The sequence below is a fragment of the Pituophis catenifer genome, unplaced genomic scaffold (assembly GCF_029215685.1).
Source record: "Pituophis catenifer annectens isolate HBS135680 unplaced genomic scaffold, rPitCat1.0.hap2 SCAF_3, whole genome shotgun sequence".
Lineage (NCBI taxonomy): Eukaryota > Metazoa > Chordata > Lepidosauria > Squamata > Colubridae > Pituophis > Pituophis catenifer.
Window position 1 is genome coordinate 202,833,389 of NW_027256883.1, and position 22,342 is coordinate 202,855,730.

At 39.0% G+C, this 22,342-nt stretch overlaps 1 protein-coding gene across 1 annotated transcript in view; it reads left to right on the top strand.

The window, feature by feature from the left end:
- The first annotated feature begins 738 nt into the window (after positions 1-738).
- CDH26 (cadherin 26) overlaps positions 739-22,342 on the top strand; it is a 41,846-nt gene continuing 20,242 nt past the window's right edge. Inside the window, exons 1-5 of the mRNA XM_070940106.1 lie at positions 739-795; positions 13,528-13,608; positions 15,498-15,614; positions 16,051-16,212; positions 20,679-20,826. Coding sequence (XP_070796207.1) covers positions 739-795; positions 13,528-13,608; positions 15,498-15,614; positions 16,051-16,212; positions 20,679-20,826 — 565 coding nt within the window. The remainder of the gene's footprint in view (positions 796-13,527; positions 13,609-15,497; positions 15,615-16,050; positions 16,213-20,678; positions 20,827-22,342) is intronic.

Consider the following 22,342-nt stretch of genomic DNA (forward strand, 5'->3'; position numbering starts at 1 on the left):
AATGATGCCAAAGATGAAAGAAAGAGAAGATGATTGAAGTAATATGGATAAACTGTTAAGAGTGTCGATGAACACACCACTGGAAGACATGAGAAACCAGATTAGGAATAGAGCATATTGGGAGAAAATCGATTTAGCAAATAGCAAAATATAACTCGAAGCACATCATCAATCAACCAAAAAAAAAAAGTTTAGTCTTGCGTGGATAAGCACCAAAGAACTAAATTACTTCTGTTTAGTAATATGGAAGGACTGTCTGCACATTATGCTTTTTTTTTTCTGTAAAAAACACCAAAAAGCTGTTTCCAATGATTTGCTAATTTCTAAACAGGTTTTCCTTTTTGATTTGTTTTTTCCTTACTTTCAAATTGTTACTTTTATTCTTGCTTTAAACCAAAGCAAACAACAAGAAGAATCTGCCAAGTGGCTGTAGTGGATTCCTCAGTGGGAAGGCGGAGTAAAAAGAAGACGAGTAACTTAATATTTCCTTAAACCGTAGCTGATGTCAAGGCAATCCGACAAAAGGGACGGGGTGGGGTGGGGTTACGCACGATCCTTCAGCCCTGCGAGCAGCGTTTGCTCTCTCTCCCCTCTTTAGCAGGTGGCCAGTTGATAATCTCAGCGCACTTTCGTTGACTCTCCAGTCGAGCGCGCAACCCCGGAGTATCCGCCAGTCCTCCTCTGCCTCCCAGGACCGGCTGGAGCCTCAGCAGTTAGCCAAAGCCGAGCGGTACCACGATGCTGGCTTCACCCCGGCGCAAGTGGGGCTCTACCGCTGCGCGTTTCCTCCTGGCGGTATGGAAGGGGAAGGGGAGGGAGGGAATCGGGGACCAGATCCTGATGCTGGAGCCCCATGATTGACAGTTTGCCCGTCGCAGCCGGTTGTGTTCTGGGCAGCACCAGCGAGGGTGTCCCTTGTGGGACACGCGAGACTCTGGACCTCCTTTTCCAGGCAAAGTCTCATCTAGCTGCAGGTGGCTTCTCTTCTTTCACTCTGTGCGTCGTTGACCTTGGCAACCTGGGATGAGAGTCTGTAGAGATTCTCAGTCATCCAGGTCATGGTTGTCCCAAAGGTGCTTTTTTAGGAGGCAACTGGTCTTTCTTTTTCTTTCTTTCTTTTTTTTAAATTTGATTTATATGCCGCCCTTCTCCGAAGACTCAGGGCGGCTTACAATGCCTTAAGCACTTGTCAAAAGAAAATTTCTTTTCTTTTTTCTTTTGAAGACTTTTTAGCTATACAGTTTGGGATGAACAGCCTTTGAATGGTTGTGGGAGTAGGAATGGATTTCCAGAGAAAAAAAATTGCAGATTACAGGAATCAGGAGCATTACTCACGTAACCCCGAGGACACAAATAAACCTCCAAGTGCTTCAACGACCCTCTAAAAGGATGCAGATTACCAGCTGTCTGCAAGGAATCTAAATCTTTCCATTCCTCACTATCCTGTCAGAGCTGAAGAAGCTTCTTAGATGAGAAGCAAAACGTCTTAAAAAAAAAAAAACGAAGTCCAGTTGCCTCCTGAAAAAGCGCCTTTGGGACTGGGATGCTGTTTCAAGCTACATTTTTTTTTTCCTGGTTATCAAACTTAGTTTGCACTTTTTTTCACAGAGGCCAAAGCTGGCAAATTGGGGCGATGTGGTGATGCTCAAAATAGGATTTGGAGTCTTCTTAATACAGCAGAATCTTCTTGAAATATTAGGGCAATTCATGATGGTCAATCTTGCAAGATCAGCCAGATTAATAATTGTAAACTGATACTAGAGGTGGAAAAATGGATAAGAACGACTAGGTTCTTATGATATCAGAGTTCATAAATATTGAGCCCAATTTATACCGCTAGAGCTTTTGAAGTGGAACCAGAGTAGGAGTCTACCAATCTTTGTGTAGCCTGCTAAGTGATGCAAATCTTTTTTTTTCATGTTTATTGCATTTCCAGCAATTAGGTTTTAGGTTGGGGTACATTTTTGCGAGTCTTTTTGGGGCTAAATGCCACCGATAGAACATTTTATACTGGTTATATACGGCAGATTTTGTTAATGTATAGTTTTTCTCCCAATTTTTTCCCAAATCTTCTAACTCAATGTTGTGCCCAATATTTTTAGCCCATGCTATCATTGATTTCTTTACAATTTCTTCTTCTAAATCAAAATTTAATAAATAATTATATATTTTAGATAGTAATTTCTCTTCTAGGCCTGTTAATAATTTATCTAATTGTGTAAATTTCAGTTCAAATCCAAATTCCTCTAAATCTTTTTTGTATCTAGATTGCAATTGAAGATACAGCCACCAATCTATGATTATTCCCTGTTCCTTTAATTCTTGGTTAGATTTTAATCTTCTTCCATTGTCTAAAATTTCATTGTATTTTATCATTTTACCAATATCTAATGTGTTGGAGTAGATAAGAACCCTGGTGGCACAGCAGACTAAGGCACTGTTATTAACATCAGCTGCCTGCAATTACTGCAAGTTCAAATCTCACCAGACTCAAGGTTGACTCAGCCTTCCATCCTTTCTAAGGTAGGTAAAATGAGGACCCAGACTGTGGGGGCAATAAGCTGACTTTGTATAAATATACAAAAGTATGAAGGCTATTGCTTAACGCATTGTAAGCCGCCCTGAGTCTCCGGAGAAGGGTGGCATATAAATCAAACAAACAAACAAACAAACAAAAAAAAAAAAGAAAAGAAAAGAAAAGAAAAGAAAAGAAAAGAAAAGAAAAGAAAAGAAAAGAAAAGATCATTGCCTCCATAATGGATAACCAGCCTGGTATTTTGAGATAATGTTTCTTCCTAATTCCCTCCCAAGTCTGTATCAGTGAATCTCGCAGTGTATGTCTATAAAAATATGATTGTGAATGTTTCTTATTTCTGGTGTTCCATATGAAGGCATGCCACCCCATCTGAAGATCATGTCCTTCCAGTACTAAAATTCTCCTATTCTTTAAATTAATCCATCCCCTAACCCAAACCAAACTCGCTGCTTTGTAATAAGTTTCCCACGCAGGGAGTCCAAAACCACCTCTGCTTCTTCTATCTTGAAGTGAGATTAATTTTATCCTCACCTTTTTTCCTGCCCATATGAACTTCATAATCATTTTGTTTAACTCTTTAAAGAAATTCTTATCTAAAATTACTCTATTTATTTCAAACAATTCCTATAAAATTAGTAGGAATCGTTTGAAATAAATAGAGTAATTTTGGCAAAATATTCATTTTAATTGTTGCGATTTTCCCTAATAGTGACAACTGTAATTTCCCCCATCTTTCTAAATTTTTCCCTATTTGTTGTATTAATTTTGTATAATTATCCTTTTTTAATGTTCTTACTCCCTCTTCTCCTCGATGAGCTTTCTCCTCTTTGCTTTTATCCTCTTGGTCTTTCTCTTCTGTCGTTGTTCATCTTGGCTGACCGATTCCAATTCCTCCCTACTACTATATTCTTCCTCTGAACCAGCGAGCTGGTCATATAGTTCTTGAGCTTTCTCCATACTATCCACTTTACTTTTTTTATCGTTCCAGGAGACTAACATTCCCTCTGGAATAATCTATCAGAAGCATATATTCCTTTTATTTAATTGGGTTGCTAAAAAGCGGTAGTCTTTCCATTGTTTGTGGACCTTCCTAGGGATTTGTTTCAGAGTAATAATTTCCTTTGTACGTCATCGGTCCTCTCTTGTGATCTTGTATATCATATCTCTCACTTTCTTGTGAGTGAATCTTATGTGGACTTCCCTGGGGAGTTTGTGGCGTCTAGCATAACTCATATAGACCTTGAACACACTGTCCAATTCGTTTATAATCTCTCTCTTGTCCCTTTGCAGTGCATCTGCGATTAAGCCTGCCATCAGTATCCCTAGATCCTCTTCTTTTGTGTCCATGACGTTTTGACGTTTTTAACCTCAGAAAGAAGGAAGCCTGATCCATCTCCAAATGTACCAAAGATTCTCCTAATTCCTTATTCATCCCAGACATTTTCCAATTTACCGTTTCTAGATTTTTCTCAGTTTGCTCTGTTCTATTTTCAATAGTTTTTATTCTCTTTTCATTCTTCTTGGACACACAAGGAATTTGTCTTGGTGCATATGCTCTCAAGCGTACATAAAAAAAAAAGATACAGTCGTTAATAATCATAAAGTACAATACTTAATGATAGTCATAGGGAACAAATAAGCAATTAAATCATATTAGGAAACAATCAATATAAATCGTAAGGATACCAGCAACAAGATTACAGTCATACAGTCATAATTGGGAGGAGATGGGTGATGGAAATGATGAGAAGATTAATAGTGGTGCAGACTTAGTAAATAGTTTGACAGTGTTAAGGGAATTATTTATTTAGCAGAGTGATGGCGTTCAGGAAAAAACTGTTCTTGTGTTCTGTTCTAGTTGTTCTGGTGTGCAGTGCTCTATAGCGTCATTTTGAGGGTAGGAGTTGAAACAGTTTATGTCCAGAATGCGAGGGGTCTGTAAATATTTTCACAGCCCTCTTTTTGACTCATGCAATATACAGATCCTCAATGGAAGCAGGTTGGTAGTAATTGTTTTTTCTCCAGTTCTAATTATCCTCTGAAGTCTGTGTCTGTCTTGTTGGGTTGCAGAACCAAACCAGACAGTTATAAAGGTGCAGATGACAGACTCAATAATTCCTCTGTAGAACTGTATCAGCAGCTCCTTGGGCAGTTTGAGCTTCTTAAAGCACTCGGAGGCTCCAACTGGCGCAGAGTGCGGCCGCGCGGGTGGTTATGGGAGCAATGTGGAGCTCCCATGTAACACCTCTCCTGCGCGAGCTGCACTGGCTCCCGGTGGTCTTCCGAGTGCGCTTCAAGGTTCTCGTTACCACCTTTAAAGCGCTCCATGCCTTAGGACCTGGTTATCTACGGGACCGCCTGATACCACCAATAGCCTCCCACCGGCCAGTACGTTCCCATAAAGAGGGGCTCCTCAGGGTGCCGTCAGCCAAACAATGTCCACTGGCAGTCCCTAGGGGGAGAGCCTTTTCTGTGGGGGCACCTATGATCTGGAACGAGCTCCCGCCGGAGATACGGAGGATCCCGGATCTTCGCACCTTCTATCACGCACTTAAAACGTTTTTATTTCATCAAGCTGGCCTGGCCTAAATCTTCTCCTTTTTTAAATTTAAATTTTAAATACAAATTTTAATCTGTTTAATTATGGGGTATTTTAAAATTCAGCCAAATTATTTAATTCGTTTTAATCTATTTTAAATTTTGTATCTCTGTGTTTTATCTTCTGGCTGTTCACCGCCCTGAGTCCTTCAGGAGAAGGGCTGTATAGAAATTTAATAAAATAAAATAAACAGTGGCAAGAAAAGGCATAAAATAAGGCAAAACTCAATTAACAAATGTTTCACTTAGCAACATAAATTTTGGGCTCAATTATAGACATAAGTCGAGGATTATCTGTAAAGATGAATACAATGCTGAACTTCTCACTTTCTGTTTGATAGCAAGGCATATATTTAAGGTAGCACAGTGATTAGAATGCAGTATTGTAGGCTAATTCTGCTGACTGGTGATTGCCAGCAGTTTGACAGTTCAATTCCCACTGGCTCAAAGTTGACTCAGCCCTCCATCCTTCTGAGGTCCATAAAACGAGGACCCAGATTGCTGGGGGCAATAGGCTGACTCTGTAAACTGCTTAGAGAGAGCTGTAAAACACTATGAAGCGGTATATAAGTCAAAGAGCTATTGCTATTGCTATATATTTGATTTTCATAGTGGGGCCTATGACCTATGTATCAATAATTTGACTTACAGAATAACAGAGTTGGAAGGAATCTTGGAGGTGTTCTAATCCAACATCCTGCTCAAGCAGGAAACCCTATATCATTTCAGACAAATGGTTGTCTAATCTTTTCTTAAAAACCTCTAGTTTTAGAACATCCACAACTTCTGGAGGCAAGTCATTCCGTTGGTTGATTATTCTGACTGTTAGGAAATTTCTCCTAGGTTGCTTCTCTCCTTGATTAGCTTCCATCCACTGTTTCTTGTCTTGCCTTCTGGTGTTTTGGAAAATAGGTTGACTCCCTTCTTCTTTGTGGCAGCCCCTCAAACATTGGAACACTGTTATCAGGTCATCCTGAGTCCTTCTTATCATTAAACTAGAGTCTAATCATACTTCTTTAGAGCAGTATACATTTCTAAGTAGTTTTCCTCAGAAGGCCCCATTATGAATTCCTGAAATAAACAATGTCTTGACATGTCCTTGTATTCATAATCAGATAAAGTTTCACCTACATTTCCCACTTTTGAGTCACCAAGAATAGGTTAAGTATTCATTATATGCATGAGCAAATAACATTAGAAATGGTTTTGTTTCCTCCCTTTGAGTGATAAATAGCTGGATGAAATGGCTTATCTGGATCCGTTCCAGTCAGGCTTCAGGCCTGGGTACAGCACGGAAACGGCATTGGTCACGTTGGTTGATGATCTCTGGAGGGCTCGGGACAGGGGTTTCTCCTCTGTCCTGGTCCTGTTAGACCTCTCAGCGGCTTTTGATACCATCGACCATGGTATCATGCTGCACCGGTTGGAAGAGTTGGGGGTGGGGGGCACTGTGTTGCAGTGGTTCTCCTCCTTTCTCTCTGACCGGTCGCAGTCTGTGTTGGCAGGGGGGCAGAGGTCGACCCCGAGGTGCCTTATATGTGGGGTGCCACAGGGGTCGGTCCTCTCGCCCCTTCTGTTCAAAATTTATGTGAAGCCACTGGGTGAGATCATCCGTGGTTTCGGGGTGAAGTATCATCAGTACGCTGATGACACTCAGCTGTACATCTCCACCCTGGACCACCCCAATGATGCCCTTGAAGTGATGTCCCGGTGCCTGGAGGCCATGCGGATCTGGATGGGGAGAAACAGACTCAGGCTCAACCCATCCAAGACCGAGTGGCTGTGGTTTCCGGCGTCCCGATACAGTCAGTTGGTGCCATCATTGACTATTGGGGGCGATACATTAGCCCCCACAGAGAGGGCTCACAACTTGGGTGTCCTCCTGGATTCACGGCTGTCTTTAGAAGAGCACTTGACCGCTGTGACCAGGAGGACTTTTCATCAGGTTTGCCTGATCCACCAGTTGCGTCCCTTTCTAGATCGGGACTCCTTACGCACAGTCACTCATGCCCTCGTCACTTCCCACCTGGACTACTGCAATGCTCTCTACATGGGGCTCCCCTTGAGGAGCACCCGGAGGCTCCAACTGGTGCAGAGTGCGGCCGCGCGGGTGGTTATGGGAGCGACGTGGCGTTCCCATGTGACACCTCTCCTGCGCGAGCTGCACTGGCTCCCAGTGGTCTTCCGGGTGCACTTTAAGGTTTTGGTTACCATCTTTAGAGCGCTTCATGGCTTAGGACCTGGATATTTACGGGACCGCCTACTGCCACCAGTAGCCTCTCACCGGCCAGTACGCTCTCATAGAGAGGGGCTCCTCTGGGTGCCGTCGGCCAAACTGTCGACTGGCGGCCTCCAGGGGGAGAGCCCTCTCTGGGGGGGCACCTGCTATCTGGAATGAGCTCCCCCCGGAGATACGGAGGATCCCGGATCTACGAACCTTCCGCCGCGCCCTCAAGACTTTTTTATTTCAAGAGGCCGGCCTGGCCTAACTTTTCCCTTTTAACTTTTTAAATTGTAAACTTTAAATTTGTCTTAAGTATTGGGGGTGTTTTAATTTGTCCCGGGCCAAATTATCTAATGTGGTTTTATACTTTCTTTTAAATTTTGTAATCTATGTGTTTTATTTTTTGGCTGTTCACTGCCCTAAGTCCTTCGGGAGTAGGGCGGTATATAAATTTAATTAAAAAAAAAATAGCTCTCACGATCAATCTGTTATTTTTGCTTACATTTTTTTAATTAAAGTTTTTTTTTTTATTTTTTTACAAACATATGAAATCAATGTGTGAACAGAGTGGCATCTTGGTGTCATACATTCTAATACAAATAAAACTAGTAGAGGCTAAACCAATTTCGTTGTATACATGATGTACAATGACAATAAAGGCTATTATTATATGGAAAGCTGGAATGGAGATTTCCTTACAACTTAATAAAGCTAAGCATGGGTCTTCCTGAACTAGAAATTCCTTTTCAGCTTGAACTATTTTTTCTGTTGATAGAAGTAGGCATAATACTATGGTCAAAATATTATGGTATGCGTGTAAGGACATCCCCTTTGAGCCATTATATATTTAAAGCAATGAATGATAGTAAATCTTGCAAGTTTTCAGTCTCAGGATACTGATGTAAGGAAATATTTTCAATGGATTTTTTTCAACAGATTCAATGGGGTTTAGGTGTGGCTACCTAATATAGTGTTATACAACTTCTGCAATTTTTGCAGCTATAGTCAACTTACAACCACCAAGCCCCAAATATATGTTGTTGAGAAATATGTTAAGTGAATTTTGCCCCATTTTACGACTTCTCATGCCACATTTGTTAAGTGAATCACTGCACTGTTGTTAAATGAATAGTACCGTCGTTAAGTGAATCTGGTTTTCCCCATGGACTTTGCTTGTCATAAGGTTGCAAAAGGGGATCGCATGACCCAGGGACACTGTATCTGTCATAAATGTGAGTCCGTGATCAAGCATCCGAATGTAAATCGTGTGATCATAAGGATGCTGCATCGGTCGTAAGTCTGAAAATGGTCATAAATCACTTTTTTCAGTGCCGTTGTAACTTTGAACGGTCACTCAGCAAACTGTTGTAAGTCGAGGGCTACCTGTATGTACTTTGCATTTAGTAAAGTCTATATTTCCCCCATTAAATTATTTCAGAGTTTTTTGTCAGGAGTAAGATTTCTGTCATGCTCTTCTTATTTTTGGATTTATTATACAGCATAAAGGTAGTGTCTGAACTGAGCGATGATACAATTAGATATGACCATTATTGTATTATGTATCAGTCAGCTCAGTTTTTGCAAACTATATCAGGAAGTTGCCATTAAGTGATTTTACATTCTTTCTTGGGATAGGAGAGATGCTTGGATTAAGTTGCAGGAACTTTGTCATGCAGTTTTCTGTTCTGTTTCTGTTTGGCATGATGAAATCTTGCATTCCTAAGGTTTGAAATGCGCCATAGCAGTTCATTTCATCATTTGGTATCAGCCTAGGATTTCTCTCATATAAACAACCATTCCTTTCCAAAACCCAGAAAAAAAGAACATAGCAGAGTGTGTCTAAAGTAAATGGAACACTCCATGGCCTTAATGGATAGAGCTGTTTTTCCTTGACTGAGTTTGAAAATGCTGAGTAGGTCAGTACATGGATGAAAAATACCAGGAAAATAAAAAATAAAAATAAAAATGGGAGCCAGTTTAGTGCTGTGATTAAGGAAGCCTAGCCTAGAAACCAGAAGTATTCTAGTCCTGCCTTAGGCATGAAAGCCAGCTGGGTGATCGTGGGCCAGTCATTGTTTCTCAGCCAAGCCCACCTCACAGGATTGTTAGAGGGAAAATAGGAGGAATTAATATTAGGTGTGTTCACTAACTTGAGTTATTTATACAAATAATAAATCTAAAAAAATCTAAGGTTATACTAGGCCTAGTAGGAAGTTGACATATTGGAAGAAGGCTGTGGCAAACCACTTGCATACCATAGCCAAATGAATGAAGGAATGAATGGATGAATGAATGAATGAAATAGCATAGCATAACAGCAATAGCACTTAGACTTATATACTGAGCTGTGGTGGCGCAGTGGTTAGAATGCATTACTGCAGGCTACTTCTGCTGCCTGTCGACTGCCTGCAATTTGGCAGATCGAATCGCACCAGGCTCAAGGTTGACTCAGCATTCCATTTTACCGAGGTCGGTAAAATGTGGGCCCAGATTGTTGGGGGCAATATGCTGACTCTGTAAACCGCTGTAAAAACACTGTGAAGTGGTGTACAAGTCTAAGTGCTATTGCTATATTGCTTCATAGTGCTTTTACAGCTTCTCTTTAAGCAGTCTACAGAGTCAGCATTTTAGCCCCCAAAAATCTGGCTCCTCATTTTACTGACCTCGGAAGGATGGAAGGCTGAGTCAACCTTGAGCCTGGTGAGATTCGAACTGCCAAACTGCTGGTAATCGGCAGTCAGCAGAAGTAGCTAGCAATACTGCATTCTAACTACTGCCCCACCACAGCTCTTATACTTTATTTATTTATTTATTTATTTATTTATTTATTTATTTATTTATTTATTTATTTATTTATTTTGTCAAACATGTACAAGATAACAGGTATGAGTATAAACATGAATATGACACAGGAAATGGATACGAATAAATGGGGACAGTAGGACAGGGAGGGTAGGCACGTTGGTGCGCTTATGCACGCCCCTTACAGACCTCTTAGGAATGGGGTGAAGTCAACAGTAGACAGTCTAAGGTTAAAGTTTTGGGGGTTTGGGGAAGAAACTACAGAGTCAGGTAGTGCATTCCAGGCATTGACCACTCTGTTGCTGAAGTCGTATTGTCTGCAATCGAGTTTGGAGTGGTTTATCTTGAGTTGTATCTATTGTATGCTCATGTATTATTGTGGTTGAGGTGTATAATATATACTGTGTAACATGGACCAGAGGGGAACACTAAACCAAGAAAAATTTTACTTTTTCTGTTTCACAAAAAAGATCAGTGGTGAGAACTGAAATTTATTGCCATTAATTTTATGTTAAATGGCTAAGAATTGTTTATCCATGTCAGTGGTGGATTTCAAAATTTTTTACTATCAGTTCTGTGGATGTGGCTTGGTGGGCATAGCATGGCTTGGTGGGTGTGGCAGGGGAAGGATACTGTAAAATTTCCATTCCCACCCCACTCCAGGGGAAGGTTACTGAAAACCCCCCATTTCCTCCTGATCAGCTGGGACTTGGGAGGCAGAAAATAGATGGGGGCGGGGCCAGTCAGAATTTTTACTACTGGTTCTCCGAACTACTCAAAATTTCTACTACTGGTTCTCCAGAACTGGTCAGAACCTGCTGAAACCTACCTCTGATCCATGTTCTTTTTCAAAACTTTATTTTCCATCCAAGGAAATCTGAGCTGTATGCTTCAGCCTTCAGAAGAAAGTTAAGATAGACAATTAACCTTAGTGAGAAAGATGGGGCTGGTTTGGTACAAGACAGGGGGCATGTTCAAGGTCACACTGATGAACACAAGTCCTTTGTTAAATATGTAACCCCCAATTCATATCAGTTTTTAGCCATAAGCATAGAAACGTGGAGTGGTGTTTAGAAAGTCTGAGAGGGTACATAGAATCTCAGTTAAGTGCATTTCTGGAAATATTTCACCTAGGGGAAAATACTTTTGTTGAGAGATAAATGTAATTTCATAGAGTAAGTTATCACCACTGTTTTAGTTGGGGAACGGTCCCCTATTTTGTTTCTTGGACTTTCAGAAAACATAATGCATGGAATTGTGGCAGAACTCTTGTCTCCTTAAATTGTTAGATCTGGCAGGTGGTAGAGTACTTAAACGACTAAGCCACAATGACCACGTCTATTTATAAAAATGATTAAAATAATTTCCTTACTAGTGGCTTACAGCATATTTTAGAGTCCTCAGTAATGGTGATGGGCTTTATAAAATGTCAACAATGATTGGATATTATGTGAAGTTTCTATAAGTCACTAGTGGGAAAGTGACTGAAGGAGACTATACCCCAATTGGCAATTGGGAAAAACATTATATGGGAAGTAGAAATGTACCATACATTTTTCATAAAAAATATAACATAATATGTCTACCAAAATACATTAAATAACTATTCTTAGTCTTTTTTTCCATTGGAATGGGTGCCGCATAACCTCTTTCCTAAATTATGTATTAGTGTCTTTCTTTCTTTCTTAGTAATATTTTCGAAACAGGTAGATAAGTGGTTCAAGACCTGATTTAGAAGTACAAGGTCAACAGTGTAGTAATACAACAAGTTAAACAAGCTTATTGTGCTCAGTTAGACAGAGTTCGTTGCTAATTGACAATTACATTGTAGTTTATATAATCCTTTTAAGAAATGTACAGTCCTAACTAAGCCTTTCTTGCCAAGGGAGATTGTTGGGGGACTGACGCAGAACAGGAAAAGCTGGTAATGTGAACAGACCTGACGCTACTTGCTAAGATCATAGAAACACAATAAATGTCACAAATATTGAGAAGGAAGTAAATAAATGACTTTTGTTCTTATTCACGGTTGAGAAAACCAGGAGCCCAGTCCTTTAAACATCATTTCTACTTTGAGTTTTCAAACCAACAACTAAATAATAATTCAGGTTTGTTTTCTTTTTCTCAACAAGCAAGATACTATCTCTGTTGTGTCATGTTTTAAATCCTATTGGGTAATACAATAGTTAATTATAGGTTATTTCTAAAACAATTTCTTTTCCTGTGAAGTGCTGAAGGCATTACATTTACAAGGAAGTTGAATATCAATTTATACTGCATTTGAATTGAGGAAAATAGAATGAACCACTTTGTTTCTTCTATATTCTACCTCTTTTCCCTTCTCATCTCCTCCTATGCATTCATTTGCTGGTAGCATAACATTGAATCTTCAATAGTACAAATTAAAATCAATCCTATCCTTGTAATGAGGATTTTAAGCCAAAGCTTAAAAACATTCAAGCATGCATCATGGTTAGTAGACATGATGAAGGTCATTAAAGGTTAAAGATTTCCCCTCAAGTCAACCTTGAGTCCAACTCAAGGTTGACGCAGTCTTCCATCCTTCTGAGGTTGGTAAAATGAGGATCCAGAATGTTGGGGGTAATATGCTGATTCTATAAACTGCTTAGGGAGAGCTGTAAAGCACTATGAAGCAGTATATAAGTCTAAGAGCTATCGCTACTGCTATGTACCATATTTTCCAGAGTATAAGATGCTCTGGACTATAAGACTGTAAAGCACTGTGAAGTGGTATGTAAGTCTAAGTGCTATTGCTATTAGAGCTATAGGTTGGGCTGGGAATTCTGAAAGACATCCTGGCAATCAAACAAGCAATAATACAGCCAAGCATACTATATGGTCATATAATCTCTAGGAGTCCAATTTAACTCAAGACTGGTCTTTATATCTTTATTAAATGAATATTTAATCAAACATTTACAAGGAAGTTGGATATCAATTTATACTGCATTTGAGTTTAGGCAACTGTGGGTTACAGTTCAATTCAGAATTCAATTGTGGTTGAATTCTCATGTAATATTTTGCCAGGAGTTTTAGTCTTCGTTTAAACAGCATGGTGCTAAATGGTACTATAATTTGCACCTTTTTGTTTTACTATGCGTGAAAGCTGTATTATGTTAACTTTATATGGTGATGATGAGTTACTAGAACTTTTCCAACAAATTACAGTTAAAATATCCTGTGTTGGTTCAGTAAGGAGACTCAATTGAAGAGAGAAACAGACACACTTGTGGTGTGGTGTTATGTATGGACTTGGCTTGTTTATTTTCTTATAATAGGTCTTGATGTTAGACCCACTTTTGCAATAGTAGCATTTTAACCTTAGTTCTTTTTCCTGTCCATTAAGGTTCTTGCCATCCAGAACTTCCATTATACCCTGGGCAATGACATCATTGTGCATAAGGATCAACCCAAGAGAAGCAAACAGGTGGGTACACTATTAAATTCTTCAGTGAAGCACACTCATTTGAAAGGTAAAATGAAATTCATAGTAAAATTATGTTTCATTCTTGTTTCTTTGAATTGAAATACTCATTGTACTCTGAAGTGAAATATGGATTAGATTCACTCAAAGATGAACTTAATCTGAAACCTGGATCAATAAAGTTCTATTTTCTGAAACAGACATGATGGTTGGTTCACTAATCATAGTTGGTTTCTCATGACTCATGCACTACCAGTTTTAGCATGACAGTGACTACAGCCAGCAAATCTCTGGGAGTATGTTGATAAATTTAAGAAGATTTCAGTTCTGTGATCTATGATTTGCACCCAACCCTCTAATTTTTATTTCCAAAATTCAGGGTCAAAACCCACTGACTTGGAGAAGCTTGATTTTTTTTTTTGGTCCTCATTTCATCCCATCTGCTCCCTGACAAAAGATTAAAAAATTGGAGGCTTAGCTTATTTTGCATTTTTAAACTTCGCAGGTTTATTTTTGAAAATATAATGTTGCTAGCTCCATCCCTTAGTTATGTCATCTTGCTGAAGGACATGTTCTCTTACTCAGGGGTGGGCTTCAAAATTTTTAGCAAGGGGTTCTCTGCCCAGTTGATGGGTGGGCATGGCCATGGTGGGCGTGGCCTAGTTGGCCTACTGCACCATGGTGGGGGCGGGAGTTGCCTTCCCCGGTTCCGGAGGCTTTCCTCAAGTGTCTAGGAGGGCGAAAATGGCTTACCCAGGCTCCGGAGGCCCTCTGGAGGCGAGAAATGGGTCTGAACTTCTGGTAGGCCCATTTTGCACCATCCCCTAGCCTCCCTGCATGCCCTGTACTTACCTGCATCCAAAATGGGCTGCGTGGGGACTCCTGGGAGGGGCAGGGCCGGGTGGGTGGAGCCAGCCAGGAGTGGGATTTGGGAGTTCTCCGAACTGCACAGAATCTTAGCAGGTTTGAAGGCAGAATCTCTCCCATCCTTACCTGATGATGTTGAGGACATATCCTGCAACCTTCCTTCTGAGCAGCAGATAATAGAATAGAATAGAATAGAACAGAACAGAACAGAACAGAACAGAACAGAACAGAACAGAACAGAACAGAACAGAATATAATTCTTTATTGGCCAAGTGTGATTGGACACACAAGGAATTTGTCTCTGGTGCATAAGCTCTTCTAAGTGTACGTATAAGCAACAAGTGATAAATCACAATCACAATCATAATCATAAAATACAATAATCGTAAATCATAAGATACAACAGTCAGTGACAGTCATAGGATACTAAATAAAAGCAATCAACATAAATCATAAAATACAAACAAGAAAGTTATAGTCATAAGATGCTGAAGGAATAGGTAATAGGAAAGATGAGAAGGATAATTGTAATACATGGTTTAACATTTCAGAGTATAAGACAGTATTGTGGGAATTAGTTGTTTAGCAGAGTGGTGGCATGAGGAAAAAAACTGTCCTTGTGTATACTTGTTTTGGCATGCAATGCCCTATATAGTATCGTCTTGAGGGAAGAAGTTGAAACAGTTTATGTCCAGGATGTGAGCGGTCTGTAGATATTTTCACAGCCCTTTTTCTGGCTCGTGCAGTATGCAAATCCTTAATGGAAGTTAGGTTGGTTGCAATTGTTTTTCATCTGTAGTCCTAACTATCCATTGAAGTCTGTGTCTGTCTTGTTTGGTTGCTGTGCCAAACCAGACAGTTATAGAAGTACAAATGACAGACTCAATAATTCCTCTGTAGAACTGGATCACAGATGGCTTTCAGATGCTTCAGAACGTGATGTGAAGATCTCCTGCTCAGTATTTGTTTGTAGAGGACATGTCACAAGAGATGGGTATCATATAATTGAATCCTTTCATTCATAGGATTGGGATCCTTCCAGTAGTTTGCGTCCATTGCGTCGCACAAAACGGAGATGGGTGATTACTACTCTTGAACTTGAAGAAGAAGACAAAGGCCCCTTCCCCAAATTGATTGGAGAGGTAAAAACGAAAATGCTGACTTTTTAGCATTACCAACGTTTTTCTTCTCTACTATTGAACATTGAGGCCAAAGTAAATAAACAGCAAGTAAAGGCACATAGGAATGTCTGACTTGGTCCCACATGTGGGATCTATTATCTCCAGCATATTTGTGGACATTTTCTTCATGACCACTAGGCTCATCTGATTTATTCACTTATTTTACATGTTTTCAATTAAAAAATAAATAAACAAAAAGGTAACAAGCTGCAAAGCAAAAAGCCAGCTTGAAGTATAATCTCTATTGCCAAAAATATTTCTGTGTCCTATATGTGCCCGGAGGTGGTAGTAATAGTAGTAGTAGGTCATATTAATAATAACAATAATGATTTTTAACTAAAAGAGTTAAGAATACTTAGAAATCTTACCTAATATTTCCAATCTGTTTTGTTTGTAGCTCTTCAACAAAGCATCCCAAAATACATCCATAAAATATTCAATTAGTGGACCTGGTGTGGATGAATTTCCAGAATATGGATTGTTTTCTATCGAGGATGATGCCAACGGCCATGTATATGTGCATCATTCTATAGATCGAGAGAGGACGCCATCTTTTCCAGTACTTACGTATTTTATAGCGTTTTTCATCTGCTTCAATCTTGAAGAACTCTGTCTTCGGTTAATTGGGGAAAAAAACCATTCCAAAGAAAACCAATCCCAATTAGTGCAACGTTCTCTTCAACCCATCCCAACATACCCAATAAAGTTTGATGAAAGGTGTAATAGAGGATCTGCTTCTGAAAAGCAAGGAGGGGAAAGGAGTCACACATACCTCTGGTTTAATGATGAGTCTATAGAATGGGAATTATTATTGGGAAGTCTTGCTAGCTTGCTCATAGCTTTCTATATGTTGTTCCATATATGTGGCATAGAGGGGGTATTCTCAGGAAGCCTTCGTATGATGACTGTTCAGGGTAGGCAGATTCTGTTTTGTCAGTATGTTGCCTGATGTAACCCAGCATTGCATTATCTGTGGTTTTAAAGGTAGGGATCAACATGATTTCAGCCTAAAAATCTGTGCAGCAACTTTAAGAGTTAATCTTCTGCATTGAAATGGATGGCCAGCACTTTAGCCACTGTGTAGCAGCGCTTGTACCAATTGTGTTAGAATAGTCCAATTCAGTAATAACTATGGCATGAGTTAGTGTTGCCAGATCAATTTGGATTAAGTAGGGCCATAATGAAGTATAGGTAGTCCTTGAGTTATGACAGTTCATTTAGTTGTTTTGCCGGTTTCGGATATGGGATATTGGGTGTTTCCTGATGTAATTTCCATGACCCTGAAGGCCTGCTGAGGGAATAGAATAGAATAGAATAGAATAGAATAGAATAGAATAGAATAGAATAGAATAGAATAGAATAGAATAGAATAGAATAGAATAGAATGGAATAGAATAGAATCCTTTATTGGCCAAATGTGATTGGACACACAAGGAATTTGTCTTTGGTGCGTATGCTCTCAGTGTACATAAAAAGACAAGATACCTTCATCAAGAATCATAAGGTACAACACTTAATGATAGTCATAGGCAGTGGTGAAAGCTGAACCAGTTTGCTACCGGTTCGCTGGCCACGCATGCAGAAGATCCTGCTTTTTAGCAAAGCTAAATTGCACGGCACAGGTGATCGTCGGATCATAGCTTTTTTTTACTACCTGTTCGAACAAACCAATAGTTTTTATCACTACAGGTTCTACTGAACAGGAGTGAACTAGTAGCATTTCACCCCTGGTCATAGGGTACAAATAAGCAATCAGGAAACAATATCAATATAAATCGTAAGGATAAAAGCAACAAAGTTACAGTCATGCCATCATAAGTGGGAGGAGTTGGGTGATAGGAACGGTGAGAAGACTAATAGTAATAGTAATGCAGCCTTAGTGAATAATTTGACAGTTTGAGGGAATTATTTGTTTAGCAGAGTGATGGTGTTCAGGAAAAAACTAGTTGTGTCTAGTTGTCTTGGTGTGCAGTGCTCTATAGCATCGTTTTTAGGGTAGGAGTTGAAACAATTTATGTCCAGGATGCGAGGGGTCTGTAATGGTGCCACCTGCACATAGGTTCCCTCAAGGCTGTCATTAGAAAGACTGTTTTTCACAGTTATGATCTCTCCAGCATCCCCATGATCATGTGATCAAAATTCAGATGCTTGGCAGCTGGTTCATACTTATGACTATTGCTGTGTCCCAAGGTCATGTGATCCCCCTTTGCGACCCTCTGACGAACAAAGTCAATGGGGAAGCCAGATTCACTTAACAACTGGGTTTTTAACTTATCAACTGCAGTGATTCAGTTAACAACTGAGGCAAGAAAGGTTATAAAATGAAGCAAAATTCGATTAACAAATGTCTCACGTAGCAAGAGAAATTTGGGGCTCAATTGTGGTCGAGGACTACCTGTAACAGCCAAAGCTGAGGGAAGCCCTCCCTACCCTTGGGATTCATTTGCTGCCTAGGCATGAACTGAAAATCCTAGGGATTTGATTCTTTAGAAGGAGTGTGACTTCCATTCAGAACAACTAAAAGTGTTGCTGGGTACTGTGTTTGTTCTGGGGAACAGCAGTTTTATCTTGCAGAGATTTTATCTGAATTTGTTTTACCCTATCCAAATCCTCAAAATTTCCAACCATCAGTTTAGGACTTTCCTGACATCTACGGATTGGCCTGGGTGGAGATATAAAGGTGGATATCATCAGCATAATGAGGATCCCTCACCCTGAACTGAGAAATGGTTGAACAGTTTCCGAACTTCTCTCCTAATGGAAATATTTTCTATTATTTCATCTTGGGTTGGTTGATAATTCCTAGGAATTAATTTTCAAAAGCTCTTTTAGTGGTGATTTTGTAGTAGTTATGCAGTAGGGTATGCCTGTTGACCAGTGTCAAAAATTTGCCTTCTGGCAAACCTTTAAATCTTAACAAATGTTGGTTTTGACCTTTTGCTCAGCAAACATGTGACAAATAGAAAAAAAATTCAAAAATGGGTTTGCTTAATTATCCTTAAACGTCAAATACGGTTGTTTCTAACCTCAAAAATAAACAGGAGCAACAATACATTTCCCTGTTCCTGTTTCAAACAAACAAAAATTCTCTTATTTCCATTCAAATCACTGTAGTGCTAAGTGTTCAATTATGGTGACAACATTACCTCATTCTGGTTTCTAGCACACTTATTATTGATTGTAAGTGAGATTAAAATTTTAAAAGAGAAATGTTTGTGAACTTCTAGAGAATCATTTTCTATCTAAATTACTAATTGATCATGGGAAAAAAGGAAATAGTTTTCCATAGTTCATTTCATAATTATATAACAAGACTATATCTTAGTACATAATCAATTTTAGTACATAATAATCAATGTTTGCACATCCTACAGTCCAGCTGCTAAGTCACGAATGAAATATTCCTGGTCTGTACTTTTCTTCATTTCATTTGTACCCATTATTTTGTGGGTAACCTCTTAAACTAGATTTTTAAGGATAGCATAGTTCATAAGGATAGTTGAAAAAACAGCCAATGCTTTGCTATTTGTACAGACCAGACAACCCTCCTCAGTGGTGGGTTTCAAAATTTTTTACTACCGGTTCTGTGGGTGTGGCTTGGTGGATGTGGCATTGCTTGGTGGGCATGGCTTGGTGGGCGTGGCAGGGGAAGGATACTGTAAAATCCCCATTTCCTCCCGATTAGCTGGGATTTGGGAGGCAGAGAATAGATGGAGGCGGGCCAGTCAGAATTTTTATTACCAGTTCTCCGAACTACTCAAAATTTCCGCTACCGGTTCTCCAGAACTGGTCAGAATCTGCTGAAACCCACCTCTAATCCTCCTTTCAGAAATATTTCCTTACCAGATTCCTCAGTGCCTTCTACAGTGGCAGAGATTTTAAAGTATTTGAAAGCTTCTTAAAAATTCAGGGAGACATTTAGACATATATCTGCCGTGAAAGTAGTCCATGGTTAATTGGATAGCACAATCGAACATCAGGAGTTGACCACAGGAAATGTTTGATTACGGTTTGTATTATGTCATAAAATGCATTATAGTCAGGGTGGATTTGATTTAAACCGAGTTGATTTAAATCACAATTTAAATCATGATTTAAATCACTAGTAAAAAGGCTTGATTTAAATCAACTCGATTTAAATCATAATTTTTAAAGAGCAACTGTCATCTCTGCTACTCCTTTGACCCACTGTTGACTCACCGATAGTCCCAGTGTTGCAGAATATACAGCCTCATGCGACATAACTAAGCTCCATTTCATGCTGAATAAACTAAATTATTTATGTATCTTAAATAGAAAACTATCTTACGATAGATTTTTACCCCAAAAGTTTTTTATTAAAATAAATTTGATAAAAATAAAAAAAATCATTGATTTTTATCCACCCTGATTATAGTAATGTGTATGTCATAAAATGTTTTATTAAATTTGCCAAATTTCAATTCCACTCGAGTTGTGGTTCAAAAAGATTTGCTCTGTGATGCATTGTTTCACCCAGTTGAAAGTTACAGACATGAGTTTACATAGTATGAAGATTATGGTGAGCCTTGGGAGGCTAAAGTGAAGAGGCTAGATTTTATATATAACAAAAAGGATGATAATTCTCATCTGATTTCATCTAAACCTAAGCCCTTGTTTGCTGAACTTTTAAACTCATTATAGTTTTCCCCAAGCTAATGGCTTTAAGGTATTTGAGATTGGAAACCTAATCATGAGGCCAAAGACTCGTTAGTTCAATTAATTTATTGATTATATTTTAAAGTACAATTCCCTGATATACTTGGAGGCTTAACACAGATTTTTAAAAGCCTCAAGGGGAAAAACACCCCATAAAATCTCTCCTCTGGATTCAACAACATCTGACAAATCGAGGCCATACCCACATATATGGCTCCCCTTCATTTGAACTATTTAGTATGGCTCCCAGTGATCAAAAGCTTGTCTGTCTTTATTATCAAGAAAAATATCTTTTGCTTTGTCTTATCCCTTTTAACCTTGTTTTTTAATTGACTATCTACTATTTAGATACGTTTTGATGTTCACGATAGAATGACTGGAGCAATTCTAGACAATTCCTTGTTCTTCAACATTCAGATTAAGGATATAAATGACAATGCTCCTGAATTTCTCCAAAAGGAATTTAACATTAATATAAAAGAAAATCACAACAAAAGTGAGTATCCTTGAAAATCTGGGCAGTATCAGGCAAAACTGGATCCATTGTTTTTCACTTTTATATAGATTTTACACATTTTTCTTTTCTTGGCTATGTTGGGATCTAAATACACAAAATCTGAGGAGATGTCTCACAATATACATAAATAAATACATTCACCCTCACATACATTACATATACTTTCCTGTTTCACTATTTTTTTTTTTAGACTAAACCCAGCCCTGTATTATGCCATGAAAGAAGGTTGAACAAAGTTTTTCCATTTAGAACCAAAATATGTTATTTTTTTTCACCTTAGTTCATCTCACCTCACTTCATCTCACCTGACCTTATCTCAATTTGAACCTCTCCTCTCCTCTCCTCTCCTCTCCTCTCCTCTCCTCTCCTCTCCTCTCCTCTCCTCTCTTGCACTCCCATCACTTCCCCTCTCCTCCTCACTCCACTCTACTCCACTTTGGAAGGAGACCTTGGAAGAGGAATTCTACTGTCCTGTATTATCCATTGCACAAACCATATGCTTTCTTGAACCTTTCTTGCTGTTTCAATCATTATTCTTTTTTTAATTTTCAAGGATTGTTTTACTGTCATGATGAAATCTATATTTCTCCTTTTTCATTTCCACTTACAAATGCAACAACAATATATGATCAGTAGTGACAGTCCCACAGGGAATATGCAGTTGAATGCATCATTTAGGTACATGCTTCAAGATAATATCTAATTTATTTCCTGGTTTAACAAGGGGACATAACCAAGTTCCTTTCCACAATCAACTACATATCTGTTTTAGTACTAAATCGGAGATAGTTACTCATATATGTCCAGCTTGTCCAATCTATCATCCATGGAGAGCAGAATTGAATAACCTCTTTGATAGCAAAATATTTATATTGCCACCAACAAACAACAATGTACTTTTTAGTAAGTGTTCAGTACACTTAATGTTTCCAGGAAAATAGCTGAAATGGCTAACCCTGTTTCTGTTGGTATCAATTCAGGGGTGAAATGCTATCGGTCCGGGCCAGTTTGCCGAACTGATAGTAAAAAAAAAAGTTCCGAAGATCAGCCGAGTGACGCATGATCGTCGGAACTTTTTTTTTTACTTTTTAAGCATTTTTTACTACCAGTTCTCTGCATTTGGTGCGCACTGTGCATGCACGGCCAGCAAACCAGTAGCAAACTGGTTCAGATTTCACCATTGTTTCAAATGTCACTAGAATTAGTTGGAATTTTCATACGCTAAATTTACCATCTTCAATTATTGTACCTTACTCCCATCCTTTTTTTCCTTTAAGATATTAATTAAATAAATAGATTATAATTAATTTTATTGTACATTGTATATGGACCCTTCGTCCATATATTTTAAGCTGTTGGGCTTTTGCTATAATAAAGTCCACCTATTTGTCCTTGCAGCCGTCTCTGAAGGTGGGAAAAAGGAGATTAATGTTTTATTTTCCTCACATCATATCCTTGTCTAGTAAGATCTAAGACTAGATGATTGTATAGTTGG